Raw genomic sequence first — 22,308 nt, forward strand, 5'->3', positions numbered from 1 at the left:
TATATTTATATATACATATAAACGGGGGCAAAGGCGAGTGCTCTTTATTCTGTTAATGCCAATCGTTCACTACAAGCAGTTCTCTCTTGGATGTTCTATTCACTGTTTTCGTCTTCCCGCTGCAGGGCCTCCGAGAGCGACGTTTTGTCGAGCAGGTGGTCGGCATGTACGTCAGGATCACAAAGGAGCCTGATTACCGAAGGAGTTGGCAGGTGAGTGCATAAGCTTGATAACTAGAAGCTAGTGACGTTTGATGGGAATACATGCATGATTAATGCCTGTTTTGAGATCAAACAAAAAGAAAATGTGCATAAACCAAAACTTACGCCAATTGTCTTCCCGTAGTTCTACGATAATGGACTGATGAAAGAATCCATTCACCTATTTACAGTTCAAATAAATTCTACGGAGCAGATATTCTACATTACATGCTTGATTTCCTCTGTTACACCATAAGAGCTGTGAAATTTCACATCCGCAGACAGTTTACTATTATTTGTGGGTTGTGAACAAGAAGTTCCAGAGAGAGAGGGAGAGGGAGAGAGATCATTTTCCTCATCCATGTACTCCAGTTATATTTCTGTGGACATTGAGAAGCTTATCTCTAGTTTCACTTAGTTCCTTGATGACATCTCCCATCTGCATTCGCTCTCTTGGATTTTCCTTTGAACAAGCAAGGCCAACATTGACAGCCGAAACAAAGCATTTCTGCACTTCTAACCTGTCCACGTCAATGTACACAACATTTTGCTCACCTTGTTGGCCATTCTCCACCAGAAGAAGATCAGGATCTAAAACCATGAGTAGATCTTCGATAGGGGTCATCTCCACATATTTATGAAGGCTAAGGCCATCCTTGAACATGTCCTCAGTAGGCCTCTTCCCTGTCAGCATCTCTAGCAAAAGAATCCCATAGCTGTATATATCTCCAGTAGTAGAGACTTTGCCTCCCATGGCATATTCTGCAATTCATTTACAAATGAAAGAGAGGTATCAAGCTAGCATTTGATGAAAATATCTGGAGATTTTGTAGCCAATGGAGAGGCCTATCTATTTCTTCTTGGAAACTGTAGAGAACTTAAATCTTTTTTTTTTATAAAAATTTGGTCCATGCTAAAAATCTCTTATACTTTCAAAAACTATGAAGGAACCCTCCTGATGCCCAAAATTAAAACAATGAAAAATCATGTCTCACAAAAGGTGAACGGCATCAACTATTACTTATACATATTAGCTAGAAGAAAAAGCCAGTGTTTTTCCAATGTCCTACTACCACTTAGGTTCACTTTGTTATCAAACCATAATATTGCCATTATCCTATCTATTCTGGGATCTTTTTTAAGCGCATTTGAATAATAGTTATAGCTTATGAAACACAACAAATATCTCCAATGTTCAACAATCCTAGATCATAGATTCACTAACAATGTAAAATAGTGACATTTGCAAAGTATTCAAGCACTTAAAATCCTGATATAAAAATCATATGTTTAAGAGCAGGGGTGGAAGAGAAATCTCCTCAAATTTGAAGTTTCACTCTTATTTTTTGTTATCTAGTTATCTCAAATTATGGACATTTGGGTGTTAGCTAGCTTTTTTTTCCTCCTCATTCTCTCTGTCATCAAGCACATATATCCCTAGTGGATTCTATGTAGTTCTGTAACACACTAATTTTTTAGGTTTTACCTGTTCAAACAACAAAAAGTGTCTCATGTTGTTTTACAAAAGCTAGATGTTAATTTTTATCTTTTAGTAATTACTTGTTGCTTTTATATTTAATTTTGTTCATTTGTTATGCTTTCTCATGCAAGCAATGAAGCATGCTTTGGTCATTATGGTCTAGGGAGTTACCCTAAAATTTATCTAACTTGATTAGGATCCACATGGTAAATTGGTTACAGGTAAACAAATCAAGAATGGCTAAAGCTATTATTCCTATGAATACACTTTCTATCCATGCTTATATTTATGGAGATGGAACTCAAAACTTGAAAAAGTAAAATTTTAGACAAGCTAATACTTCAGAACATTAGTTTATCTTCTGGTGATCAATGTTAAGATATTTTACCATTGTGAATTCTGTTCTCTTCTAGTAAACCACCAGATTCTGCTAGGTATTAGAGTAGTGCCATCAGTTTGATCATGAAAGCAACCTTACTGAGACAATTAAAAGCAGAAACATACCAAGGAATTGTTCAAACATTAACATGGATGGCATAAACATTTACATTATATTTTTTGGGCAAAATATCTCCTAAAAAATAATAAATCATACTTAAAACTATGTTCCATAAACGTAAAAATAAAAATGGAAATAGAAATGATATCATATAAATCATATTTGCATATTCAAACAAGAAATAGAGCAAAATTTTAAATTTATACCTGGAGCAACATATCCAATGGTTCCTTTTATTCCTGCGGATGTTGTACGGTTTTGGTCTGTGTCTGGCATTGTGCCTTGTAAAAACCTTGCTAATCCGAAGTCACCCACATGTGCACACATTTCTTGGTCCAGAAGAACATTGCTAGGCTTTAAATCACAATGAACAATTGGCATAGGTCCGTGATGGTGAAGGTAATCTAACGCAGAAGAGACATCTATTGCTATGCTCAACATCTGAGGAAGGGTCAATTTCCTCCTTGTCGATGCCTCAGATTCTTTGGGATGCAGCCAGTTCTCGAGACTCCCGTTTGACATGTAGTTGAGCACCAAAGCCTTAAAATCATTTCCTCTATTATCTACACTTAAGCATATAGTTAGAATCTTGACAAGATTGCGATGCCGGATGCTTCTCAAGGCTTCACATTCAGAGATGAAGCTCTGTGATGCTCCATGCCTTTCCAGATTTAGCACCTTAACTGCAACAGTAGTTCCATCAGCGTCCATAACTCCTTTGTAAACAGAACCAAAACTTCCCATACCAATCAGACTAGAAGCTGAGAATTCATCAGTTGCCCTTAGCAGCTCATTGTAAGAGATTCTTTTGAATTGCTCCTCCATAGAATTTGTAAATGAATTTTTCTTTTTCAGGTTCTTCGTTCTGTGCAGAACAGCAAGGGCGATAAGTAGGATTACCGCACACAGACCGACAGAGATGACTGGGATGACAACCTCGAGCGTGAGAGATTTATGCTTCCTACCAGATTGGATATGGCACGGGGGCAGGTGCAGTCCTTGATTACCCCCACAAAGCTTATCGTTTCCTATAACCGAGAATGCAGTGATGTTCCCGAAAACACCATCATTTGGCACGTTGCCTTCAAGATCATTGTACGAGAGGTTCAGGTGCTGCAGAGCAAGTAGGTCTGCTAGAAATTCTGGGATGTTGCCAGATATGTTGTTGCTTGAAAGATCTAGCTCGCTCAGACCTTTTAAGTTGCTCAAGGATTGAGGGATAGATCCTTGAAAAGAGTTGTCATGCAAATAAAGGTACTCCAAGCTCTGACACTGGCCAAGGGTTGTAGGGATGTCACCGGAGAGCTTGTTGTGTGCAAGAACAAGCGCACCAAGATTTCTCAGGTTACCCACTTGGAGCGGCAGTGTTCCGTTCAGCAGGTTATTTGATAGATTTAGGTATGTCGACAACGAAGAAATGCTGTAAAGCTGCATGGGAATCTGACCACTGAGCTTATTGTGAGAAAGGTCCATCTCTTCCACTCTCCCGCAGTTCCCTATGCTTTCAGGTATTCTTCCACCGAGATCATTATCTTGCAAGTAGATAAGATTCAGTTCAGTGAGGTTCCCGATGGAGTCAGGTATTTGTCCTGTTAATCTGTTTCCTGATAAGTCCAATCTGTGCAGGTTTCGGAGCCCTCCAATTGTGGGAGGAATCAGACCGGTCAGATGGTTATCGCTCAATGACAGTGTCGTGAGGTTGAAAAGATTTCCTATTCCTGTGGGTATGGTGCCAGAAATATGGTTCGAATCGAGAGTTATGGTGTTCAAACTGGAGGATAAATTGGCTAAAGAAGTTGGCAACATGCCGCCGAAGTTGTTGGTATCTAAAACTAATACATGCAAGAGACTGCAATTCGTCAAAGATGCAAGGAACTCCCAGTCACTGGAATCAGTAGCTTCGAGCTGGTTGTCGGAAAGGTTTATGAAGTAGATCTGTCGTAGATTCTCCAGGTGGGAGGGTACTGTTCCAGTGAAGTAATTGACACTCAGTTCCATGTCTCCCATATAGGACGCATTGGAAAGTGAAGCTGGAATGTGCCCATGGAAATGGTTGTTGTTCATTAGAAGCATTTCGAGGCTCGGAAGGGTGTCGAACATGGTCGCAGGTAGGGTTCCCTCCAGAAGATTGTTCCCGACGGAGAAAATATTCATGGAGGATAGATTGTAAACAGAGGAAGGAATCGCACCTGAGAGCCTGTTATAGGCTATCTGAAGCAGCTGTAAGCTTTTGAGATTACCGATGCTCTCGGGAATGCTTCCTTCTAAAGTATTGGATTGGAGGAAAAGAGCGAAGAGAGATGTCATGTTTCCCAAGGAAGGCGGTATGCTTCCGGTGAGATTGTTCTGCGCCAGATTAAACACCAACATCTTCGACAGCAGTCCGACATCCCTGGGAATCTCTCCCGTCAGCAGGTTGCTCCTCACAGAGACTTGTCGAAGATTGGAGCAACGAATCAAAGTGGCAGGGATGGGGCCTTCGAGATAGTTCAGGCTGAGGTCGAGGGCCTGCAGCCGGGACAAGCGTCCGAGCTCGGGTGGGATCAGTCCGTGGAAGTTGTTGTCACGGAGGCGGAGCACTTGGAGAAAAGTTAGGTTGGCGACGTGAGGCGGGATGCGGCCGACGAGCCCCGACGAGAGTAAGCGCAGGGCAGTCACCCTGTCGGGGTGCCGCCGGCCGCATCGGACGCCTTGCCACCGGCAGACATGGTTGGTCCGGTTCCATGAGGCCAAGGCTCCCAGGGGGTCGGAGACCATGGACTTGAAGGACTCGAGTGCGAGTCTGTCGACGGTCCCGTCTGCCATCGATGGAAGCGGTACCGAGACGACGCACAGCAGGAGGATGAGATCATGGAGGAGGAGGGATGAAGAGAAGACAGATGAAAGCTTCATCCTGCTAAAGTTGAAGGATCAGAAGCAACGCTGATTGGTGGCGGCTTCCGGTGCCAACCATATGTGTATATATATTATAGTAATATTCATGACCTTGACTCGTTTCTCAGCAACGGTGCCGTTGAGCAACGAAGTGACCACGAAGAAGCTCACATCTCTCTCCAACCTTGACTAGTTTCTCAGCAAAATTGTACATATATATATATATAATAAACGGTGTTTACATATTTGCATATTTGAGGTTAGGATCTGTATCCTTGTGAATGATTATGATAAAGCACATTTAGCCCCGAAGACCATGACGCCTCTTTCTCACTGGTCCAATCTTTATTATTATTTTGGGGCAAAATTATATTATATATATATATATATATATATATATATATATATATATATATATATATATATATATAGGGGACTCATGTTGACAGTCAACAGTCAAGCATAATCAAAATTTAACGACGACAGTCAACTCGTGTTTGACTGTTGACTGTCAACACGAACGTAAGATCGTGTTGACAGTCAACAGTCAAACATAATCAAAATTTAAAGGACTCGTATTTGACCAGTGAAGTGGCCCAGAAGACCTCGACATCTGTCACTCTCACTGGTCCAACAAACGAGCGCTTAATTAACGTATTGCGGCAGATACATTACAATCCGAAAAAATTCTCTTAGAGAAAATCATCATCAGACAAGACTGAAGAATGAAAAACCAACACAAACGGACGTTTACAGAGAGAACTAGATGTTTGCACTTGATGATAGAATGATACTGCAGCGGAGAAACATCATAACCTCGAAAATCTCTCTCAAAAATCATATTACCAGACGAGTGCAGAAGAATCAACACAAAAGAAAGCTTATAATATGACCAGATGTTGGAAAATGAAGACAAACAAGATAATGTACTATCTCATGTTTTGAGGATTCTTAGTAGACAACTCTGTTGCATAAACAAAAGCATAGCAACCAGATCAAAAGAAACCGTGCCACACTCGAGAGGGATCGAAGCTGTGAATACCAGCATAGCATAAACAGTACACACCTCACGCTGGCAACAGCTAAATGGGGATAACGATTACAGCACAACTTTACACCTCAAAACAAACAGTATGAATGAAGACTGTTGCCAACTCGCAAAGGTTATCCTCTTTGAAGAACTTGAGAATTACCATTCCGAGAACATCACCTCCTCCATTCCACTTGAATTGCCCTCTCTGTATTATTGTGAAACATTGGGAAAAATGAATTAAAAAAAAATCAAGAACCAAGTAATGGTTACACATCATTGTTTTTAACGGAAAAGGCATACACAATAATTGCAAGAATGAAAATTAAAAAAATCTAAGTGAAACCCAATCAATTACCAGGTTTTCTCTTCTCACCAATTAGGAAAAAGCTTGGTTGGTTATGATTATTACATGTCATTTATTGAACAAAAAGGTCTCCCACCTTCCAAAGACAGATAGGCACTGCACTCTCTTTTCACAGGAAAAGAAGGAAAAAGATGCATGGATACAAATTTTGATTAGCCGTGCGGAGGAGGTCATCATGTGCATGCATAGGCCTCAGGCGTCTTAGAACAGTTGGTACAGATGATTGCTACAAAGCATGTTTGCAGGTTCTGACATCCAACATTACAAGAATTCTTCTTTGCTTCAAATATGGGTTGCAGCCATAGGTTTAGAATAAAAACAAACCTGTTTTGCATTCCAGGAATGCATGGGGGAAAAGTATTAGAAAACCCGTTTCGTACTTCTGCTCCCACTTCCCACATAAGAGTGTTCAGATCACAACGCCAGGCTGTTGTTGGAAGCAGATGGGAGGATGGCAATCATCAAGTATACAAGGAATGTGGTGCTTGGAAGATGAACAATGAAGTGGCTGAAGGATGAATGATAATGGGCACGTGGTCAGATAACAGAGTGGTGGCTAGAGAACATTAGATGGTAACAGGAACAGTGATTGAAGTGAGGATGACGAACTGCGAAGGTGAAATGTAGGAGGTAGACAGGAGTTGCTTTGGATACACGGGTCAGAAGAGAAACAGGAAACGGTGTCCACAGGCAGCAGAAGATAACATGGGACAGAAGAGATGGAAAGAAACCAACAGTCTAGGTCTGAGGAAGAGACAAAAGTGTTATCTCACTCTCCCTCTCAAAAAGCACAGTGGAAAAAATAAAACAAAAAAAAATCTGGTGGGATCAGGCATTTTCATGGAGTCAAAAAAGTTTTCTATCTGGTTGACCCAAACAACTACTCGAGTAACCAATCCTAACTATCTGTGTTTTTTTCCAATCCTACTTAAATTTCTTCATGATTGGATCCTATGGAATGTAGCAACTAATCAGACCCTGAAGACTGGATTCCATGCAACTATAAATGCCCCGGCAAATTAATTCATGAGAGCAAAATGGTTTCAGAAAATTTAATACATAAGATGATTCATATCAAAATATGTCCGAGCAAGATGACAAGGAATGGAGTCATACCACTACCATCTCTTGATGATGAGAAGGATCTGTCATTTCGAATCCCATCCTTGCAGCTTGCTTGGATCAACTTATGTGTGCGCGGTGATTGTGAGCTTAACTTCCCATTCATGGAAGAAGGCAGAGAATGACGACGAGTGATATTATTTCTTTCCAATGAATCAGATCCAAACCTCGGTGAAACTTGTCCTCTTAGCTTTGCCTTAGCTGATTCAGTGGTTGCCATGTAGCTTGGCAACTTGGGAGCATTCTGCAAGGCATTCTCTGCTAAAGGTTCTGGCTTTGATGGGAAAGAGACCCTCCTCTTGCTACTCTTCTGGATTTCATTGCTACTCTGATTATCTTTCGAGCTTAGCTCTTCATTGCAGATATCTTCTGATGTATGCAATTTGATTGCAGGACTGTCGACAATTTCTGGATTCATAGGCCCATCCAAAGCTACCGAATTTATGGTAGCATCGAATTCACAATTACTGTCGAGAGGTGCCACACCTTCATTTTTAATTTTCATTGAAGATTCCTCAATACTGTGTTGTGGTACATCAGATAATGAGGTTGTCACCTTCCTCGGAGTGCAAGCTGGTTTCTGATTTTCAGACTCTGGCTTTTCGGAAGCCTCTTTGGTAGAACTAGATACCTTTCTCAGACTGCGCTTGACCTTTTCAATTTCAGATTGTGGATTTTCCACCATAGAATCAGCAGGAGGGCTAGGCATTTTCCTCGGGTGGCGTTTATGCCTCTCTGGTTCGGTCATGACATCAACCTTTGCAGGCACATTCCTATGAACATTTGGTTTTAGTCTGACTGATTCACTTTCCACAGCACTACTGCACCTCACCCGAGATTTCACATTTAAGGGCTTTTTTGGTTGAGGAAGTGGCTTCCAGAAATATGAGGATGTCCAGCGCTCCAGCCAACTGAAGACTGAATTTGGTTCCGCTGGATCATAATGCATCTGCAATGGTTTTGCAACAGGCAGTGCAGAAAGAAGCTGTGCAATTGCAAATATGTTACACACTTGTCAAGAAAAAAAAATAGTAACCCTAGGTGCCACGACATTGGCTCACATGAATGCAAGTGCATATAGATCTGCTCTTGAAAACTTTGCCTTCTATTCGGACAATTTTGATCCAAAAGAAGTTAAAACCCTATGTCTCTCAAAAAGATATCATATCATGGATAGCAACAACATGATTTTTTTGCCCAAAAATATGATGAGGTGAAGTTTTCCTAAAAAATTATGATCTCATGATATTATTGTAATCCTAAAAGATATATAGTTTCCCTACCTGGCACAAAAATCGGCTGGAAGACAGCTGCACTTTTGAAAAGTCCAACTTCTTGTTATCCTACAAAAGACAATCACCATACTTAAAAAGAATCGAGTTTAGAAAACTATGAGACTGCAATAGCTTACGGTGAAAACTCATGTCATAAAATTTATGCAAACAAGGAGGCTGGAATTTACAGAATAAAAGAAATGGCAATAAATTAAAACAATCAAAGAATCCCTTAAGAACTAAAATCCATCAACAGATGCTTACCACATTCTTCACTCGACGATATTTCGTTCCAACTTCAAGGCCAATACCTGAAAGCCTGGCTCGCTGACCTCGGACAAGAGCTTGAAACTTAACAATGCCCCACGTGCAATGGAGGGTGGCAACTGCTTGTCGCCTCACCAGGTGCCCACGAATTAGAGCCTGCAGTCTTATGATGCCCTTCAGTGCACAAAACGCCCTGCGTGACTGCAAATAAATTCAGATATTAAAACAGAATAAAGCAGATAACCCCATTCATTAAGTGCTCCCATGTGTTCTGCATTATGCATATGAAATCAATTTTTAAGAATTCAAGAGAAGGGATCAAATGATCTCAATAGAAGTGTGTATGACACCTGTTACCAAGAGATTTTACTATAGATGATGAAACAGGATCAATAAAAATTGAGGAAGCACATAGTAGATGCAAACTGTACTTATTCCACAAGAATACCAGAAAACCCCTGAAGGCAGCTTGAACTTTTGTAGCAGCACACTCTTCCAAGACTTGGGTTGCATCACTTGAAACATGAGGTCCAACATTTACTTGGTTCTGCAAACTTTGACTTAAAGGAAACGTGACAGCTCCAGTATTGGAAGTCGAAGCTGTCCTAATTTCTGATGATAGACCACTTGAATTGGTGTTTACTAGAACTGGTTCAGAAATCACTGGAGAAGTCACAGCAACAAGAGATGGTTTTTTCCCAGCAACATGCACTTTTTCAACTGCAGCTTTCTTCGATAATACATAAGAACATCGGAAGATCAGTTAGTGATCAAGCACTCAAATATAGTAGATTATACATGATGTGCTTGTGCAGATACAAAACTTAGTAAAACAAAGTTCAAAAGTCTTTCCAAAGAAATACCTCACAAGTGAACAAGCTATTTATTTTTACGAAATAAATTTATAAAACTCACTTTGTTTTTCACTCAACCTAACGCCTCTATCATGGCTTCTCCTAAAACAAACTAAGAGAACTCGTCTAAAAAGAATTTTCTTTTATGAAAATCTTGTAATCACATGAGTGCTTGCTTAAATAGACCTCTAAAGCTCTCTAACTACAGGTCCTAACATTTAAACTATCTTCTTAAACCAGACCATATTCAGTAATACAACTGGAAAAAAAAAAATCAACTTAAAACATGACCCCAGCATATTCTTAATATAACAATCTATGGACAAGGATGAATATTCATCCTACTCCTCGACTTTTACTAAATCCTACACCTCGTCATGGCATAATTTTAAACTAAATGATGCTCAAAAACCTAAGCCATTCATCGAAAATGAATTCACAAAAAAAGCCGAAAAGTTGTATATGAATGAATCAAGTAAAGATAGTACAAGTTGTGGCTGTGTAGTAGTATAGACCAAGGCTCTACGGTATTTCATTGCATATATGTATCTTTTAAGCAGTTGCAGTAGTGCATTTGCGCATGCAAGGTGATTTAGGTGTGTTTTATATCAAGATGAGAAACATTAGAATTAAGTACAACCTATTTCCCAAGCAAGATTGCACACAGATGAAGTGAAAGTTGCAGCATCAACCAATCTTCTTCCCCTTTCCATCTCCCTCCCAAGAAAATGAAGAAATCCACCCCTTTTACACTGCTTGTCTCTGAGGATATTAAAGCCCCAGGTTATCATGATTCACCAAAAATGACCTTCATAGTTTTGGCTAGGGCTCGTAAAGTTGATAACTGACATCTCTCACATATATAATCACCTCACTTCTCCCTTTTCTTTCAACTCACACCATTACTGCAATCTCTACAATTGGGTAGTGTCTCTTGAACCTTAGCAGAGGGAAGCATCATCTCTGCAGCATGCACTGAAACACAAGAAAACTCACTGACATTCTTATACCTTTATATACATTAATACATATGGCAATCTGTCAGTCACTTGCGTTGTTTTTGGAATCGTCAATCCTCATTTACATGCTTCAGTGATTACATATGTTCATTGAGCTATATACCTTTAAGAAATATATATCCAACATGAAATATCTCTTCAACTTCCAAATTAACTTATTCCATAATCATGTACCAATTCAACTGAGTAACCTAGCCATTGCACAGGTAACAACCACACAAATTAACAAAAAAAAACAGGAAAATGATAACATTTCTATGGTAACAACCACACAAATGTGTTTCACTACCAGAGCAAAACTTCACAGGAAGAGAGCTAGCAATGAAATTGACCAATTGCAATAACAAGTAGCAAATTAATGTAGTTCATAAAAAAACCCAAAGTCCCAGTTGCATACTGAGCAATCCTTTGCTTTTGATGTATGAGATCTAGAAGCTTTCTTCCCAAAAAGCACCGATTTAATCCACTTTGCAGGAGATTTCCCCATCAGGAAAACCTAGCTTCCTAAATTGCAACTGCATATAAATCACATAGTAGACATAAGACGAGGTAAAAGAATTCTGACCATTTACTAATATTCAAAATAAATCAAAATTGACCTCATCAGTGCCTATTGCACTTTCAATTGAATTAAACACATTTCATATAAAGACAATTGTATTCCAGTGTTATAGGAACAGTGATAAATCAAAATATTTTTTTTGATTTGCCGTAAGAATTTAATCGCTTGTTTACAAAATATACCTGAAACAGCAAATAGATTTCGGCGCAAAGATCGATTTGGGAATTTTTTTAAAAAAAAATAAGATAAAATTATAAAATAATAGCAAGTGGACTACGCCCACATGAAAACAAATAGAAAACAACCAGACGGTAACCTAACCCTCAACGACAGAAACACAAAACCCTAATCCCCTCCTGCATCAAAGCACCAAAATAAAACCCTAAAATGCATATCCTTCAGGATCGATCATAGCCGAGAGAGCTCACACTGAAATCCACATGCGGCAAACCCAAATCACGACCAGAAATCTCCTACGAATAAGCAACAAATCCCCTGCTCAAGTCCAAAGCTCTTCGAAAGAAACCAAAAAGGGAGGGGAAAAAAAATGATAGAAACGTCGAGATAGAAATGGAAAAGGTCGAGATCAAGCGGATCCGATGCTCACCGAGAAATCGAATGAAGCAGAACTTAAGATGGAGCTCGGAGGCAAGACTAAGGGCAGATGAAGAGCCTCCTTGCGAAAGCGTTGCGGGAAAGGCAAGCGGCGAAGGGTCAGTGAGCGAGCTCACAACGGAGAGTACGAAATATGAGCAAAAGCTAAAGAAGGCTAAAAATAGAAGGCGGTGCCGTTGGGAAGAGAAAAGTGCCGTTAGAGGACATAAAGTAAAGGCATTTTAAATGGCGTAAATTTGACTGCACACTACTCTGCGAATCCGCTGTATCACCCCAACCAAAGTTTAGGGTTTTCCGTTCCATAGTTTCTTGGGACCCCGGTCGCAAGGGATGTTTCAAATGGCGAACAATACTGAATTCTGTTATGTATGATACAGATAATCCTCATTCCTCTCGGACTTCCCCGCTTACTGCGGTCTTTCATTTTTAGCCCGCTGATAGCCTCATGTGGAGATAGATATTTACGGCGCTGCCCTCGATTTCAGGTCCTGAAGCGACCATCCACAGCGTTCGATGGTTCACCGATGGATCTAAACCGTCCGTTTAATGGGCGACTGACGCAGTGGGGTCCGCGTTCGGTCACGTGTGCCCCGGAGACCAGACGAAGCAATGATGTGCCGCGTGCCGGCTACGGAACAAAGTAATTCCAGCTGCGCTGACAGGTGATCCTGTTGCGTGTAAAAATAGCAGCAATCAGATCTTTTTTTCTTTTCTTAGAATAAAAGCGAATTCCGGAATTAAAAAAAAAAACCAATACTTTTTTTTTAAATAGCGCCTTTATTTTTTTAACATTAATTTTTTTATAAAAATTAACGTGTCAAGTAACGTCTCTAACTTATAAAATTCTTACAAGCATCACGCTTATACACGAGTAAGTTAATCTTGTCAGTTACTTACGATGCGTCTGAACGCCTTTGCGCATGGGTCTGTCGATGCTTATGAGAAGTGGTGAAGGTGGCTAGGGTTGGTATGGGCTCTTGTGATGCTGTTGGGGTTCAACTACGGTGTAGAGGAGGAGGAGACAATGATGAAGATGGAGGTGATATTTTTACTCAACTAGCAATGCTATGTGAGAATTTTTAAAGTTAAAAGAAGCTACATAGGAAATTCAATTCTTAAAGTTAACTTTAAAAAGAAATATTTTTATGATTTTCCTAGAAACTATCATTGTTTTGGGTAATTTCTAAACAATACTCCCTCTTTTGATATTTTTTCTGGATAGTACCCTTAATTTAAAAATATCCAAGTTGCCCCTCATAATTTTTTCACATGTTACGGTGTTTTGATCTTTTACCATGTTTTTGATCTATTATAATGGTATAACCATCGTAATTGTAAAGCTTATTTATAAACACTATAAATGAGCCAAATGAAATCATTTGATATATTAGAAACCATTTGATATATGATTCAAATAGGTACTTATAATAGTTTAGGAACTAACATCACCCAAATAAAAAATTAATTAGATTATTATAGTGTTTTTATCACCACAATAAACGTATTATAAATATTATTGAAAAACACAACAAACTAATCAAATAAAACACTACAATAGTGTAAAACTAGTAAAAAGAAGATAGAAAATTTTACCAGGAATTTTTTAAAGAGTAATTTAGATATTTTACAAATTAGGGTCATTGTTTGAAAAAAAAAATCAAAACGGAGAGTACTAGTTGAGAAATGCCCAAAATATGAGTATTTTATAAAGAAATCATTTGTTTTTTCTTTCTTTTTCAACTATTATTATTTGATCCATTTAAATAAAATGATAAATTGTTTAGAACTTTGAAAGTTTTTACTTTTTCCTGCTTAGTATTTCTTTTTTATTTATTATTACATAGTATTCCTTATTTTCTAGAATATGATATTATTCTTGACATCCACCCATCGACCACCACTTTGACGCCTTTGTCCCTCATCTGCCATAGTCGTTATGCCATCCTCCACCATGACCATTATTGTTATGGTATTCTTGTGTTGGATTCCAATAATTGCAATTGTAATCCTACAAGCAGATCAATAACAATTCAACAATGCCTCCTTACCCATCTTTCTTTTATCACCTGGGTTTCCTCAAACTCAAACTCCATATTTGTCACACTATCACGACATTTGCTTCCACTCCCTCATCATTGCTTGATCTAAGGAGCAACTCCGGAAGGTGGTGTGGTGCCCACTCTGTAGGGGAGGAGGGAGGGGAAGCCATGGTTGTCTCATTCTCCTTTATCAAAGTTAATAACGAGGACAATGGAGTATAAAGTAAGAATGTACTAGTGCCTCGATGGTAGCGGATGAAGGTGCAAGTATAGTAGATAGATGAGGACAAAGGCGATAACATGAAAGCAATGAGGTCTTGCCATGGCACAAGCGAGTCAGAGATCAATATAATATTATCTTTTAGAAATTAAGGAGCACTCCATAGAAATAAACTAAGAATTATGTATTTTGGAAGAAAAAAAAATTAGAGCATTGTTATTATGAATATTCTTTAAATATAATTGAATGATATTTAATTCAATGATTCGAAATCTCATCCAATAAATTTTATATTTAAAATAAAATTTTAATTATATCAAATATAAGATTCAAATTTTTATGGATAACTCTAAACATCTAAAATATTGATTTGTTATCCGACTAAGCTAACCGTATATACAACAACAACAATGATAATTTTTCAAAGATGTCAGCTAACTTAATAATAAAGGCTTTAATAATATATCATAAGACTCTATGTTTGAATCCCAAATTTATCACTTATTTTTTTTAAATATATAAAATAATAATTATTTTATGGTCAATTGCATAAATTTTTTGCCTACATAAAGCTCTACAAAATATCATATTTTAATTTAAATTAAAAATATTTTAATATTTTTTATAGTTTCTAATAAAATATTTTTATGTCTCCCTTTACCTCTACTCATATCAATCATGCTGCATATTTCTCTCATCTTTTCTTGATCATTCATAAATGTTTTTTGGTATATTTCTATAACTTCTCACATCAATCTTAGCTTTCACATAATACACACACACACACACACACACACATATATATATATATATATATATATATATATATATATATATATATATATATATATATATATATAAAATAGATAAATTCCCATCTATCTTTTTGAATTTTACTTTATGTAGCTTCCCATTCATCCAATTTGGCGATATCCACAGTTCTACTCTTAGTATTACAAAACTACACCTTATATATGCAATTAACCACTTATATTTATTAAGAAAACAAAGGAAAATCAATTGTAATCAGAATCCATTCCAATAGATATGCATGATGAATCCTAAAAAGGCAATTCATTAGAATTGAATGGTAAAAGGACAGCGAAGAAAGGTAATATTGTGCGATTGAAAGTAAAAGTTAGGCCAATACTTTTTTTTTTAATCTACTTCCATTGTTTTAATCCCATAGTGACATGTCTAACATACAATACCTCAAATATAAATGTTTCTTTAAAGCTCATCATGTCACCCAAAAAAAAAAAAAATTACAATCTATGGTATTTGCACCATACTGTTTATAAGACTTCTATGATCCACATGGGAGAAAATTATGGTCAAGAATAATGTCAAAACAAACTAGATGCTGAGAAATATTGCTTGTTCACGAGCTACAATTCAGATATTAGTCAACTTGGCTTATGATATCATCAGCCCACTTCTTAATATCCTATGAAGGCTGACACAATAATTTTCTTAGGAGTCCTGCTGACATTATTATATTGTATAACAATACCCTTCTCAGCCAGAGTTCAAAACATGCAGTTACGAGCAAGAACACATACTGCAAGTAGTAGCTACTAAGCACTTGCACTCGACTGCCTTCAAGTATACTACTTAATTGCATACGACAAAGAAGTCACAGCGCATCTATCTCCGCCTAGACTTCAGAGAGACTTGACCGGGCCCCACGTCCGCGTCGACATCCACCGCGTCGGGTAGCTGTACGTCGCGTCACTTTACCACGAGGATTAGTGGCGCGGGGAGAGTGGCCCCCGTCCGCTCCCGACCGTTAAAAACCACGTGGCGGAAGAGGAATGCTTTTCTTACATCAGGAAGGCTTGCTCGTATTCTGACCCAAACGATCATGACCGTCGATCACCCTCTTTGATTCGTTTCCTGACGAGGGCGTCGGTTTGGGTTACGACAGAGAAGTGTCATGAAGCACTCTTCTTTTTCGTTCCTATTTTGAATCCCCCAAGCCGTAGCCCATTCCCGCTCAAAACCCGAGTTCGAATCCAAAAGCTTGGGCCCCAGCATCACTTCCGCTTTCCTCCATATAACGGCCCCCAATTAGCATCTCGGTCACTCTATTCGTCCTACAATCGCAATCCACGCATCCGTAACTCCACACGCCGCAAGGGAAGAAGCATGCAAGCCGTCGGCGATCAATCCGCCCGCCAGGGTAACTCTCCGATCCACCTTCGATGATTTATTTCTCTTGATCTCGTCTTCCCTTTTCTATTCCGGACTTTTTGATGAATTTTCTGGGTTTGTAATTAAGCCCCCGCGGTCATGGGATCATCGAAGTTGCGATACGCGCTGCGATCCGCCGCAAGGTCCAAGGACGGGAAGCCGTCGGTTCCCGAACCTACTGTCTCATCGGCTCCAAAGAGGTTTTCCCCCCTGATGCTTATTGCGCTTTTGGAATTTAATTCATTGCTTAGAATCGAATATGATTAGTGCTCATAACGGCAAAGATTTGGTGGTGATTAGCTTCAATTTTTTGGTCAACATGAATTCATATGGGTTTAACCTTTAGGCACGGTAAAGGAAAAGTATCTACCACAAGATTGATATGACTCACAAACCGGATTAATAGACAAGATGATGTTTGATCTCAATATACTGTATATCAGATGACTTTAATTCAGCAGCGATCTGCTCTCGCAGGCTTCAGTTTTGAACATAGTAGTGGGCTACAGACAGTTTAGGACTTGATCCTCATGGTTCTGCCTGCAAATTTCTGCTTTGGCAATTGCAATACGTATAAGCTCCATTGTTGTTGATATTGATATGTTTATGTTATGCTGGGTTGGCATTTCCAATTCAAATTTTCTTGTCACCTCCTAGTTACAGTTGTCATTAGCATTGCTCTCGTAGATTGCTTGTTACGAAATTTTTATTGCCATAATTACGCTTTTTTGTGTTATAATCTAAATTATGTACAACTAATAAGTATCTATACTGAATTTGGATATTTTGGGCTGGTGCATGGAAAACCAGAGTGATTCTTTTGCAAAGGGGTTGTTTTGTCTTGGACAATGGCTTGCTGGTACAGAATAGAGTGCTATCACACATCAGTTTTGTCTATCCTAAATCAAAGATTTAACGTCTTATGCCTGTAATGAAGGCAATTACGTTCTCAAGACGAGGCTTTTTTTTTTAAAGACAAATTACAGACGTCAGTTCCTCTATGGTAATAATAGAAAGTAGTGAAAAGTGAGTTGGATAGCTGGGGCTAGTTGATATTAGATGTTGTAGCAAAACTTCTCTCTTTGATCATTGGATGGTGGGAGGACCTCTTATATGTCTGATCTAGAGCTACCAAGATATGTAGTAATTTGGAAAGTTAGAAGGAACTGTTTCGATTGGTATATTGAAGGTTTTTTAAATATCAATACAAATTTCTATACTAGGGGGCTTAGTGCCTTGTGCTGTTTTCTTTCATGGGCAAGCCGTGATGCCTCAATGAAGGTGCTGTTTTGTAATTTGACTGACCATAGCTCAAGTTATGAATATAGCCTGGTTCTTTACAGGAAAAGGCTACGGATATAGAAGCTTCCTACATCTTGCAATGACGAGATCCTTGCTTTTCTCTGTACCCAGGAGAAACCATATATACATTCATGCCCTTTAGGAAGTATGAAACTAGGTGACTAAACTTTTTTGCATAGCGTTCAATATTCTCTTGTTTTTTAGCTGTCATTAATCATTTCATATGCTGAACCATTTCATGCACTTCGAACACAAATTTACTTGAGATTAAATTACCTATATTTTGTAATGACGATGAGAATTCCATTGACACTTGTATATTCTATATGAATGATTTCAAGGTTTTAAGTAGAACTGTCATATGAGTTCAGACTGCAAACGGTTCTCTTTTACCATCCATACTACTTAATGATTCCATCAGCTGATGATTTTGAGTGGGACTTCTTCAAGGAGATAACATGTTCGGTTCTTATATTTAAGAGAAGAAATGTTATGTTGCTAGCCATCTTCTTTGTAACAACTTAAGACTCGTAACAGCAATTTATTTTATAGAGGAAGGTCATCTCCTGCAGTAAGCAGGAGTGTAAATGTTCTCGACCTATCAGGAAAGGACAAATCTGCAAAACCTTCACGAAGGCTCTCGATTCCAACCAAACCTGCTCATCCCCCTACTATCAAAAGCATGACTCCGATATCAGAGGCTAGAGCAAGAATATCCAATATTCAGGGGAAGAGTGATACTCCACGGTCAGATATATCAAAGTCCATGACCAAGCGGAAATTCAATGTCCTATCATCTGTTTCTTACTGGTTAACACAGATCAAGCTGTCAGAGTCAGCTTCATGGCATTCAATTTCACTTGGTTTTTTCAAGCTTGCACTGGAATCAGGTTGTGAGGTAAGTCTTCAATATTATCCTTGTGCTGTTTTCACCATAATCTTGTGATTATCTTATTTCATCAAGGAAGTTGTTTCTTGTTGCATGCTTCTGCTTTCATATGTATAGTGTGCTTTTTCTTATTTAAAATAGTCTATTTCCTCTAACAGATGCAACTGTAATTTGGCCTTGTTCTACACTAAATGAATCTACAATTGCCTTTATCATGTATGTGCTTACAATTCTGCATGTCGTTGACCAAATTTTACAGCCTTCCAGTCGAGTGCGAGAAGAGCTTAAATCATACATACAAAGGCATAACCTTCTGGCTGAGCAAAAGGAGTATGTCAAAGACTTGCTTCAGAACTACAATATAGTTGAGGATTTGGACAAGTTAAATATTTCGGAGAGCTGTTCGAAGTTACCTGAGGAGGTAGCTCAGAAATCGGACAAGGACAGAAGCAAAACTCGAAGTATGAAACCCAAGTCATTAAACTCAGAAAATCTTGCTGTTGTTGCAAACTCAAACAATAAGGACATTATTCAAAGGAGACAACCTACATATAAAAACCGAGGCTTGTATTCCAAAGATGCAGTAAATTGTGTGCCTATGAAAGATACAAACAATATTAATACTCGGAAGAATTCTCAGAAACCCAGGACAAAACCTGTCAACGAAAATACAGAAGTTGAGAGTTCACAAAATCCTACTGAAACAGGTAACAACATAATCTTCTTCAATTTTCTTCTATTTCATGCAATTCCATGATTCGAAACTTAAGGTTTTTATTAAAAATTCTCCTAAGAAGGATTATGATGAGACGTTATTGAGCTCTATACTTGTTGTTTTCTAGACTAACATCCAAGTTGCATGTAAGAAGAATTTAACAACGAAGTGTTCCCTTACAGCCCGACTCATGGTGTTCTTTCATTGATTAGTTGATCGCCATATAATCTGCATTTGTTAATATTACCATAGTAACTTTGCTTCTTTTTTTTCTTCATTTCTTAGTTATTTGTTCATATTATTTTAGAAGGAAGGATAGCATTGTTGGTATTTAGTATATGAATATTGCCTACAAAAATCTGCAAAATTTTCATTACTTCGTTATTTGGTGTTTAGGTAATAACGCTAACTCATCACCTGTGGGGGAGACATTGCATGAAAACAAGGAGAATACGGTATATAGATATGATTTAACCTCTAGCGAATGTTGTTTGTCCATTTATTTTTATTCTTAATTGTTTCTTTCCTCCCCCTAATTATAGCATTCATTTGTTTGCAGGATGTCATAATTGAGGAAACCATCTGTGCTGAAGAAATTCAAGTGAATTAAACCAACTTCATATTCAAATTTTATCGCTGAATGTGAGTATTGTGGTTTTTTAGTTTGTAAATGGCTGTCTTGATGGGTTTGTGAGTTTTATTGGAGACTTTTTTCTACAAAAAGGATTAAAGGAGAAGTTTGTCTTCTGAAATTGTAAGTGTGTTAATCGTGCTTGTAGTGTTTTGTCAAAGTGAATTGCAAATTTATTGTAGTGTATTCTACTACTTCCTTTTCTGGATAAAGATGTCTCATCTGCCTTGCCTTTTTGGCTTTTGTTCTTTCCCTGTTCTCAGACTTTCCAAGAAGCATTTGAGAATCATTGATTTGGTTTAGCCTGATAGATGCCTACAGAATGCTGAGACCATGCTAGTTCAGATCATCGTTCCTCACAGTTCCCTGTTCTAATCTGATCTTTCTTATCAGAATCAGTGCAGGTGTTGATATTTTACATCATAAGCCAATCTACACTTTTTCAAATTGAATTTGTTTTATGCAATTATATCTCAGACCAGAGAGGATAATGACACATGTATTGTGTTGTATTATATCAAATCACATCAACAAGCTAGGTCTTAATATCTTATTTGCAACAATGCATTTGCTCATTTCTCATATCTAGATGTGTGATGATGTAGATTCCTTATATATATATATATGAAGCATGGAGCATATGACAAGCATTGGCCATTAATTTGCACTGATGTAGAGATGACAGCAGAAAAGTCAAAATAAGTGTTTGTTCTGACTTGGATATGATTTGATATGCTTATATAATTTCATGAATTTACATGAGCAAATATAAAATAAATTCACATTATTTCTCTGTGACGAAATGATATGCTTATATAATCTACCAATAATTCCATAATATCGAAAATAACTCGGCCGATTAATCATCAAAGCAATGAGAATTCTCAGAAACATGGGGATCGTGGATTGATTCGTGCGCACACTCGCGGTGAGCAAGTGTGGCTCTGATTGGATTCCCCTGGGAGAATAACTTTTCCACGAGCATCCATGTGGAGGACACGTATTGTGTCGTGGACTGCCACGAGCAGAGGGAATTATAATCCTGACACATATATTTATGTGCATTATTTGTCGTACCCGTAAACAGTGCTCTTCCATTATTTACTCCCCATGTCCCATGCCAGTTCACCCCCGCAGGTGTAGGACTACAACTCACTGACATCCACCCAGTAATGCCGAGGACCACCGTGGCCTCACACCACCTAACCCAACCTTAAGACCAACCACAGGGAAGCATGAAAACACACATTCTGATGTCTCCATTCACTCTCACCCACTCCAATTATCCATGTACTTCTTCTCCCTCCACTTTTACTTTGGTAATGCAACTTTAACTGATGTCTCCATTCTCGTGGGTGTATGACAGGCTTAAGATTAGACAAAGTGTATATTATTTTTACTGGAAGGAGGTAGACCAGTTTGTGTCAAACTTGCTTTCAGATTACTTCTTCATCTCATGGAATATTTAGTGCTTATGATGAACACTTCACAAGTAAGCATTAGGGCATTGACTTCAATAAATCATAGCTGGATCTGCTCATCCCAAGTAAAAAAGCATGGAGAGGTGTTTGGGGTCATTCTTGCTTTCAGGTTACTTCACTTAAGAGCTGTGCATCTCTAATTTTAATCACTGTTTCTTCACCAGTAAGATTTAGAGCATTAACTTTCACAATCCCTAGCTGGATCTACTCATCTCAAATGAATCACGGAGAGAGGAAGCCCTAAAGAGTACCACACTTTAGAACAGTCTCTTGGCAAGGAAAAAAGAGTCAGTGGAGTAAAAGATTGTATTAATCCAATCTGATTTCAAGCTCTTTCAATGATTAATGCATCCTTATTATCCTTTTTTTTTGTATGATAGTACACAATCTGCATATATTCAAATAATCTTTAGCTACAAAAGAGCTGTTTACTGCAAGAATGAGAAAGAAATTTTGCTGATGAAATAATTTGTGCTGAATACTTTAATGTCAACCATCCCCAACCCAGAAAGGGAAGCCATATGATAATAGTACGGGGCCTCTCTGGTGGATGCTTCAGACCTGCAAACGTAATAACAGTGACTTCTCCATTGACAGACAACTCACTATTCCTTTCTTTGACGGACAAGAGGAGGACTTGGGTCAGGGTGGGAAATATATAGTAGGTTGTCAATA

The 22,308-nt window shown here is 38.3% G+C and overlaps 3 protein-coding genes across 3 annotated transcripts; 1 reads left to right on the forward strand and 2 right to left on the reverse strand.

The window, feature by feature from the left end:
* Nucleotides 1–322: 322 nt before the first annotated feature.
* Nucleotides 323–5,071, reverse strand: LOC103975434 (receptor kinase-like protein Xa21). Its single transcript, XM_009390399.3, has 2 exons — nucleotides 2,386–5,071; nucleotides 323–962 (listed from the first exon to the last, which is right to left on the reverse strand). The coding sequence occupies exons 1-2, from the start codon at nucleotides 5,069–5,071 to the stop codon at nucleotides 556–558; spliced, it is 3,093 nt and encodes a 1,030-aa protein (XP_009388674.2). The 3' UTR covers nucleotides 323–555.
* Nucleotides 5,072–5,917: 846 nt separating this feature from the next.
* LOC135605946 (protein IQ-DOMAIN 31-like) lies at nucleotides 5,918–12,333 on the reverse strand. Its single transcript, XM_065096579.1, has 7 exons — nucleotides 12,156–12,333; nucleotides 11,384–11,501; nucleotides 9,562–9,843; nucleotides 9,111–9,314; nucleotides 8,856–8,915; nucleotides 7,567–8,557; nucleotides 5,918–6,291 (listed from the first exon to the last, which is right to left on the reverse strand). Exons 2-7 carry the CDS (start codon nucleotides 11,471–11,473, stop codon nucleotides 6,260–6,262), a joined length of 1,659 nt encoding a protein of 552 aa, XP_064952651.1. The 5' UTR covers nucleotides 11,474–11,501; nucleotides 12,156–12,333; the 3' UTR covers nucleotides 5,918–6,259.
* A 4,174-nt stretch (nucleotides 12,334–16,507) lies between these two features.
* LOC135605947 (uncharacterized) lies at nucleotides 16,508–20,356 on the forward strand. Its single transcript, XM_065096581.1, has 6 exons — nucleotides 16,508–16,604; nucleotides 16,704–16,815; nucleotides 18,470–18,815; nucleotides 19,066–19,513; nucleotides 19,918–19,976; nucleotides 20,081–20,356. The coding sequence occupies exons 1-6, from the start codon at nucleotides 16,571–16,573 to the stop codon at nucleotides 20,129–20,131; spliced, it is 1,050 nt and encodes a 349-aa protein (XP_064952653.1). The 5' UTR covers nucleotides 16,508–16,570; the 3' UTR covers nucleotides 20,132–20,356.
* Nucleotides 20,357–22,308: the final 1,952 nt, after the last annotated feature.

The sequence above is a fragment of the Musa acuminata genome, chromosome BXJ2-2 (assembly GCF_036884655.1).
Source record: "Musa acuminata AAA Group cultivar baxijiao chromosome BXJ2-2, Cavendish_Baxijiao_AAA, whole genome shotgun sequence".
In the NCBI taxonomy this organism is placed as follows: Eukaryota; Viridiplantae; Streptophyta; class Magnoliopsida; order Zingiberales; family Musaceae; genus Musa; species Musa acuminata.

What these genes read in the sequence shown, in the direction of transcription:
- LOC103975434 (XM_009390399.3), bottom strand. Translation starts at nt 5,071, where the DNA reads ATGAAGCTTTCATCTGTCTTCTCTTCATCCCTCCTCCTCCATGATCTC. An exon ending in CATTGGATATGTTGCTCCAG is followed by an intron (nt 963 to 2,385) that starts GTATAAATTTAA and finishes AATGAATTGCAG; the next exon opens with AATATGCCATGGGAGGCAAA.
- LOC135605946 (XM_065096579.1), bottom strand. Translation starts at nt 11,473, where the DNA reads ATGGGGAAATCTCCTGCAAAGTGGATTAAATCGGTGCTTTTTGGGAAG. An exon ending in ATCGTCGAGTGAAGAATGTG is followed by an intron (nt 8,916 to 9,110) that starts GTAAGCATCTGT and finishes TGTCTTTTGTAG; the next exon opens with GATAACAAGAAGTTGGACTT. An exon ending in CCAGCCGATTTTTGTGCCAG is followed by an intron (nt 8,558 to 8,855) that starts GTAGGGAAACTA and finishes GCAATTGCACAG; the next exon opens with CTTCTTTCTGCACTGCCTGT.
- LOC135605947 (XM_065096581.1), top strand. Translation starts at nt 16,571, where the DNA reads ATGCAAGCCGTCGGCGATCAATCCGCCCGCCAGG. An exon ending in GTCTCATCGGCTCCAAAGAG is followed by an intron (nt 16,816 to 18,469) that starts GTTTTCCCCCCT and finishes TTTATTTTATAG; the next exon opens with AGGAAGGTCATCTCCTGCAG. An exon ending in CACTGGAATCAGGTTGTGAG is followed by an intron (nt 18,816 to 19,065) that starts GTAAGTCTTCAA and finishes CAAATTTTACAG; the next exon opens with CCTTCCAGTCGAGTGCGAGA.